Source organism: Trachypithecus francoisi, unplaced genomic scaffold (genome assembly GCF_009764315.1).
Source record: "Trachypithecus francoisi isolate TF-2019V2 unplaced genomic scaffold, Tfra_2.0 Lachesis_group2, whole genome shotgun sequence".
NCBI classification, from domain to species: Eukaryota; Metazoa; Chordata; class Mammalia; order Primates; family Cercopithecidae; genus Trachypithecus; species Trachypithecus francoisi.
In genome coordinates, this window is record NW_022681465.1 from 32809132 (window position 1) to 32817392 (window position 8261).

General features: G+C 38.5%; 1 protein-coding gene across 1 annotated transcript; it reads left to right on the top strand.

Annotated features, from left to right (window-relative positions):
• The first annotated feature begins 6455 nt into the window (after positions 1-6455).
• Positions 6456-7915, top strand: LOC117066028 (heterogeneous nuclear ribonucleoprotein A1-like). Its single transcript, XM_033181536.1, has 2 exons — positions 6456-6477; positions 6640-7915. The coding sequence occupies exons 1-2, from the start codon at positions 6456-6458 to the stop codon at positions 7179-7181; spliced, it is 564 nt and encodes a 187-aa protein (XP_033037427.1). The 3' UTR covers positions 7182-7915.
• The last annotated feature ends 346 nt before the right edge of the window (positions 7916-8261 follow it).

The following is an 8261-nucleotide window of genomic DNA, read 5'->3' on the forward strand; positions in this document are numbered from 1 at the left end:
CGCTCATTAAAATTGCATACACCTGAATCACCAATCAGAGTCCAAATCTCTAAAGTAAGGGTCAAAATCTACATTTTTAGCAAACTGTTCAGTGACTCTTAACCACATTGAAATTTGAGAATTCCTGTGCTAAACAGTAAACTCCTTGAAATTTACATTATATTTACATTTTTACATCAAGTTCAGCTCGGAACTACTTTAAATCCATAGTGCAGAGTGCCAAATTCAAAGGCTATCTCTGTTGTAAGTACACTGGATTTTCCCAATTTTATCATTTTATAATAAAGTAAAAGAGGAAAGGGGCTGTTCATGAAGCATGTCAGGAAGAGCCTCTGTGTTTAACAGGGTAAAGCAATGAAAATCTTTCAAAAATCTTAAGAAAATTATTCACTTTCAGAACCTTACCATGGTGGAGAGAGAAAGTGAAGCGGCATCTCAGGACCATGTTTCTTGGGTAATTCGCTACATCTCTTCCCACTTTTCTGCAGTAAGAAATGGGGGATTTGGGCCAGGCGTGGTGTCTCAAGCCTGTAATCCCAGCACTTTGGGAGGCGGAGACGGGTGAATCACGAGGTCAGGAGATCCAGACCATCCTGGCTAACCCGGTGAAACCCCGTCTGTATTAAAAAATACAAAAAACTATCCGGACGAGGTGGTGGGCGCCTGTAGTCCCAGCTACTCGGGAGGCTGAGGCAGGAGAATGGCGTGAACCCGGGAGGCGGAGCTTGGGCGGCAGAGCGAGACTCCGTCTCAAAAAAAAAAAACAAATAGGGGATTTGATAGATGATCCCACACATATCGACAGTCAAACAAAGAACAGACATTTTGAAACTGTTAAGAGATTTTCTAGTATTACTGAATGTATCACACATTATTAGATACTAAGCTCTTTTTCGTTTCATTTACTAATATCAATTTTTTTCTTTCCCAATTCTTTAAACTTTAGAAATAATAAATTCCACACTACACAATCCTCTTTTCTATCTGCATTTCATTTCCTCAGAGACTGACTTAATGTTTGTAGGGTCAGGCCAGGTGCATTGGCTCCTGCCTGTAGTCCCAGCACTTTGAGAGGCCAAGGAGGGCGGACCACTTGAGGTCAGGAGTTCGAGACCAGTCTGGCCAACATGGTGAAACCCTGTCTCTACTAAAAATAGAAAAATTAGCCAGGCGTGATGGCGGACGCCTGTAATACCAGCTACTCTGGAGGCTGAGGCAGGAGGATCGCTTGAACTTGGGAGGCAGAGGTTTCAGTGAGTTGAGATCAGGCCACTGCACTCCAGCCTGGGAGACAGAGCTCTAAAAAAAAAAAAAAAAAAGAAAGAAAGAAAGAAAAGTTTGTAGGGTGGGCTTCTTGTGTCTCCAAGGATTATCTTTATCCATTAAGTTACATTTGATCAGTTGTGAGTCAAATAGAGTGATGGCATTCCAAAAAAGGTTATGGTTAAGTTAGTTTAGTATTGAAGTTGTTGATACCTATTCTTCTAATCTCAAGACCTTAAGCAATTTATGCTCCAGTGATCACCAAGGGCGTTTTCTATAGATGGACTTAAATGCTCCCTGTGTGCCTCAACAACCTGCCCATCATATGCTTGGGGAAAGTAAATTTGGTTTCATCACATATGAGATTTGAATGTTTCCATTAAAAATTTAATGAATTCAAACATTCATCCACACAAATGCATATAAATACAGATATAAATGCATTTACTCATCAGTGTTTTTCAGCACAGAGAAGGAGGTAAAAATATAAAGAACAACTTGCAATAGGCACCAAAACAGCCTTCAATGATCTTAACTAAGGCACCTTACTTTCAAGACACTGGCAAACTATTCGCTAAGAATTACTGATCAGGTCCCAGGTTTGTAAACAAGAAGCTGAGAGCAAATCTGAAGTGATACATGGCATTATTGAAACAACTGTTTTCCTATATAACTCTTCTTATGCTCTTACAATTTTTTTTTTAAATTTAAGGACAAATATAGTTTAAATCTCATGCCATTTAAAATCAGAAATGACAGTAATGGGTAAGTTTATACACTTTAAACATCCTTTAAAGTAAATGGAAATTTTAAATTTTCTCCAAATATTTTTACACTTGAACTTTTCAGAACCTGTTTTGTGTGTATGAATTTCCTTAAAAATATAGTACAGAGAGCATAGACATTATGCTAAAGTTGGGAAAATGAAGTCATAATAAACACACTAAGAATTCTTTCAGATTCTACAGGAAACTGAAGCCAGTGGGAATTACAAAGAGTACTAGATGCTGTGCTACCCTGGAAGTTAAGCGTTTAACCTTCTGAATTTCATATTTAGTCTCCTTCTAGAATTTTCATAGCAATCATTATATCATTATCTACCCCTTTGTGAATCTTTCTCTTTTTAATGGTAATAGTACATTTCCTTTGACTGTTTCAAGGAAAATATTCCAACTTAGCAATTGAAATTTTAGGTAATTTTTAGGCAATTTGTCAGAAAAATGACACCAGTAAAACGTTATAAAAATATCTTCCCCCCCAAAAGAATCTTTATCATCCAATAATTTTCTGAGTGTAACGGTATTACTGTGTAATTCTGCAGTAAAAAGATAGTTAGTATTTCCAGTTTACATTTTTCCCCTTTCTTCTTGTAAATTATAGTAATGAGTCAAAGCACAGATGGAAAAAAAAGACCTGTAAAATCCAATATAAAGACATCAGATATGATAGGATTCAGCTGATATATAATAGCAATCATAGTAACTTTCCTGAGCTTTATTGCCAATTTCGTACAGAAAAAAATAAACATTAAAAATATAAACCCAAGAAATTTGTAGTAAAATGGATTCCTTAATGTAAACTCAAAGGTTTAGTAGTGATATATTTTACTTGTGAATAAAATGGTATTTTATGTATATGTGTAAAAAAAAAAGGGGGTGCTTAGAATTTTTCAAAGTGAAATGAGAGGCCATTAGAGAGTTTTCAGCAGGGGGTGGGATAACATGATTTGATTTATGCTTTTAAAAAATCAATCTGGCTGCTATATAATCAAAGGATAAGAATATAGAAATAAGAGAAACAGCTAGGAAGTCATTGCACTAGTCCAGATTTTTAAAAATATATCTGGTGGCTTGGATTGGGGTGGTAACAATGGAGTAGAAAACAAACAGACATATTTGGGATAAGAAGTTTAGAAACAGAGTAGGGCAAACTTGCTGACGGATTGGATGAGGAAGGTTAAAGAGAAGGGTCAAGGACAACATCTGGGTGTTTGACTTAAGCTAGATGGATGGTGATGCTGTTGACTGAGATTGGAAAGATTTGGGGAAGAAAAGAAATGAAGGCAGATGATATTAAGAGCTCAGTTGGGGACCTTATGAGTTTGGGATTCCAATTAGACATATGAATAGACACATCAATTTGGCAGTTGAAATTTAAGCTTAGACTTCTGGGCTTAAGGAATTATGAGTTTTAGGAGTAAAATTATGAATTTTAGAATCACCTAGGTATATTATTTTGAAGCTCTCAAACAAGATTTCCTAGGGAAAGAGTTGACGAATAAATGAAGGGAACCCTGAAGATGTCAAAGATTCGAGACTGAGCAAGGGAAGATCCAGCAAAAGCATCTACAAGGGAGTGCCCAGTAGAGAAGGATAAGGATCAGAAGAGTGTGTTACCATGGAGTTAAAAGAAAAAAAGTGATGCAAGAGGAACAGAGTGATCAGTTGTGTCAAATTCTGCTGAGAGTGTGCCTAAGATGACACAGAATTGACTCTTGGCTTTGACAATATGGATGTCACTGGTGATGTGGGTAAGAGCACCCTCAGTGGAGTAGTAGGGATAAGTGATACGGTAGTTCCTGGAGTGGGCCTGAGAAAAGCTGTGAGGAGAGAAAGTGGACTCAGAAAATATAGACAAATCCATGAAGATGTGTTGCTGTAAAGGTGAACAGTGACATGCAATAGTAGATGGAGTGATGCAGAGAAAGACAGAAATGGATATTGCAGGAGAGGAGAGGAGAGGATAAATTGCAGGAAAATGGTTCAGGTACACTTACTTTTTCCACAAAATAAAAGAGATTTCATAGACTATGATATAAATTCAACGAAGTCAGTTTGTATTAATTAACAATTAATTAGTATTAGAAGGCAGAAACAGTTTCAGTCAGCTTCTGTTTCCTATGAGGAATGTGTCAAGCCCATCATTGAGAGTGTGGGAAGAGGAGGACAGATAGGAAACTGGAGAAGAGACAGTGTAAAATAGTTGTTTTAGAGATAGAAAATATGTAAATGTTATGAAATCATTGTAGGAAAGCTTTAAAATTATTTTGGTGTCTCCCTGTGAAATTAAAACGACAAATTCTAAACCAAGTGTGAGGAAGTTCAATAACGTTCTACAAAATAGTCAATGACTATTTTGAAATTTTTTGAAAAATCAAATATCAAATTATTTAACAGCCAAAACTTTCTTCAGTGTCCCTACATTGCTTATGTTCTAAGCATCTTATTGTATCTTTATATAGGCGTTTCTAAAATAGAGAGAGAGACTGGAGAGAGCATAACATGGTCAACCATACTGCAGGAAGAGGGTCATACAGGACAAGAGAGGGTATAGAAACAGACGCCTGGGATTTTAAAGAATACCTTCTCCCACTCCTCATTTTGCTTAGGATCAATTTAGAAAATGCAGCTATAACCATGCCATGTTTAACAGGCAAAAAGGAAGAAATGTTTGCTGCCATTCAATTAAAATAGAATAGATAGTACCCCTATAGCCAATGATTCCAGACACTGCCATCAGCTCATTTGGGTGCCTCTTATGCAGGTACAGAGCAAGAGAGATAACTAGTAGCAAAAATTACGAGCAATGTATTTCTTTTAAAACAGAATTTTAATTATCAACAAATTCAAATACATTGTAAAAGGAAGGTATGTTTAAAAATACAAGAAGACACTTTATTGAAACCATAGTTAGGTACAGATTGGAGCTAATTTATTTATTTATGCATATGTATTACGTACCTATTATGTGTCTGGCACTGTGCTAGATACTAGGTTCATATGAAACAGTACATTCAATTTTCTGGAACAAAGTTGTGCTTTCTCAATGCTAAAGTGAAAACGGACTATAAAATATGTTCTTTAGGGTCAGAAGCAATCCAGGTGTATTAGCCTGTTTTCACACTGCTATAAAGACGCTCCCCAAGACTGGATAATTTATAAACAAAAGAGGTTTAATTGACTCACAGTTCCACATGGTTGGGGAGACTTGAGGAAAGTTACAATCATGGCACAAGGGGACGTCTTACATAGCAGCGGGTGAGAGAGAGTGTATGAAGGAGGAACTTCCAAATGCTTACAAAACCATCAGATCTCGGGAGAACTCACTCACTATCATGAGAACAGCATGGGGAAAACTGCCCCCGTGCCATGATCCAATCACCTACCACCAGGTCTCTCCTTCAGCACCTGGGGATTACAATTCAATATGAGATTTGGGTGGGGACACAAAGCCTAACCATATCTCCAGCGCATCTATACCACATGTGTCTGCTCAAAGAGAGAGCTTACCTAATTAGTGGTTTGCCACCATTAGTGAGATTCAGGAAGCATGGATGGTCTGGGTCCCAGTTTTTCACATACAGACTGAGAGCTTTAAATGAGATAATCTTGAAAACTTCTAGACATTCTAGTGCAGAAAGAATGTATGATTTGGTCAACTTCATTGAAGACCTCACCTGCAGCTCTGATACGATGGTAAGTCTCCCAAAGCCAGCCACTGCTCAGCTCTAATTATGGGTATATTCTAATTGTTATGTATATATACTATAACAGAGGTTAAGAATAGCAAGCACCATTTCACTGAAACCATGAATAATGTTTTCAGTTGTGTTTCTTCAAGATAACTTTGCAAGTTAAATTTTGTTAGCATTTCTATCTTAAAGGTAAAGGAAACTCAGCCTCACAGATACGACACAACCTGCTGAGTAAGAAGCAGAGCCACAGTACAGACCCAGATCTTCTGGGTCAAAGTCCAGTGCTCTCAAACCCAGTGCAGCAGGCCACATTTTTCTGTTTAAACTATGTGGAACCATTGAGAAAAATCACTAATCTAGTCATGTGCTTTTTAAAAAGTATTTATTGCCACTGCCTCAGTCAGTCATGATTTCAATCACTTCAATTTTCCCATACTGTTCAAAATAATCTCTTAGGTGATGTTCTTCAGTGTCTTCTTTAATGCCACCAACAAATACCTTTTTCACAGTTAAGTGGGCACCTGGTCTTTGAGAATCTTCTCTTGAGATAGCTCTCTTTGGTTCCACAACTCTTCCGTCCACCTTGTGTGGCCTTGCATTCATAGCTGCATCCACCTCCTCCACAGTGGCATATGTGACAAAGCCAAAGCCCCTGGAACGCTTGGTGTTTGGATCTGTCATTACCACACAAGTCCGTGAGCGTTCTCCATTGCTCAGAATGGCTCCTCAGGCTCTCATCGGTTGTTTCAAAGCTGAACCCTCCAATGAAGAGCTTCCTCAGCTGTTCGGGCTCTTTAGGAGACTCTGACTTAGACATGACGGTAGGGAGAAGAGAGACTTTAATGATGCTTCTTCGGCGGCATCCACGGGCAGAAAGGAGCAAGCCGACGAACGTATCTGAGGCAGTGGCAAGAAAAGGGTCTTTGCCTTTGTAACCTTTGACGACCATGACTCCGTGGATAAGATTGTCACTCAGAAATACCATACTGTGAATGGCCACAACTGTGAAGTTAGGAAAGCCCTGTCAAAGCAAGAGATGGCTAGTGCTTCATTCAGCCAAAGAGGTCGAAGTGGTTCTGGAAACTTTGGTGGTGGTCGTGGAGGTGGTTTCGGTGGGAATGACAACTTCGGTCATGGAGGAAACTTCAGTGGTCATGGTGGCTTTGGTGGCAGCCGTGGTGGTGGTGGATATGGTGGCAGTGGGGATGGCTATAATGGATTTGGTAATGATGGAAGCAATTTTGGAGGTGGTGGAAGCTACAATGATTTTGGCAATTACAACAATCAGTCTTCAAATGTTGGACCCATGAAGGGAGGAAATTTTGGAGGCAGAAGACCTGGCCCCTGTGGCGGTGGAGGCCAATACTTTGCAAAACCACGAAACCAAGGTGGCCATGGCGGTTCCAGCAGCAGCAGTAGCTATGGCAGTGGCGGAAGATTTTAATTAGGAAACAAAGCTTAGCAGGAGAGGAGAGCCGGAGAAGTGACAGGGAAGCTACAGGTTACAACAGATTTGTGAACTCAGCCAAGCACAGTGGTGGCAGGGCCTAGCTGCTACAAAGAAGACATGTTTTAGACAAATACTCATGTGTATGGGCAAAAAACTTGGGGACTGTATTTGTGACTAATTGTATAACAGGTTATTTTAGTTTCTGTTCTGTGGAAAGTGTAAAGCATTCCAACAAAGGGTTTTAATGTAGATTTTTTTTTTTTTGCACCCATGCTGTTGATTGCTAAATGTAATAGTCTGATCGTGATGCTGAATAAATGTCTTTTTTTTAATGTGCTGTGTAAAGTTAGTCTACTCTGAAGCCATCTTGGTAAATTTCCCCAACAGTGTGAAGTTAGAATTCCTTCAGGGTGATGCCAGGTTCTATTTGGAATTTATATACAACCTGCTTGGGTAGAGAAGCCATTGTCTTCGGAAACCTTGGTGTAGTTGAACTGATAGTTACTGTTGTGACCTGAAGTTCACCATTAAAAGGGATTACCCAAGCAAAATCATGGAATTACTGGTTATAAAAGTGATTGTTGGCACATCCTATGCAATATATCTAAATTGAATAATGGTACCAGATAAAATTATAGATGGGAATGAAGCTTGTGTATCATCCATTATCATGTGTAATCAATAAACGATTTAATTCTCTTGAAAAAAAATAAATAAAAAAATAAAAAGTATTTATTTATTTGACCCTGTAATTGTAACAATTTATAAGGTACAATTTGATATTTCAGTACATAGCTATGGTGTGTAATGATCCAATCAATGTAGTTTGTCCATTACATCATGCATTTATCATTTTTTGTGTGGTGAGAACATTCAAAAGCCTCTCTTATAGCTGTTTTGCAATATGCAATGTTTTACTGTTAACCACAGTCTTCCTAGTGTGCAACAGAACACCAGAATTCATTGGTCCAATCTAACTGGAACTTTGAACCTGTTGACCAACCACTCCTCACCTTCCTACCCCTTTCTCCCCCTCAGTCTCTGTTAACCACTCTTCTACTCTCTGCTCCTATT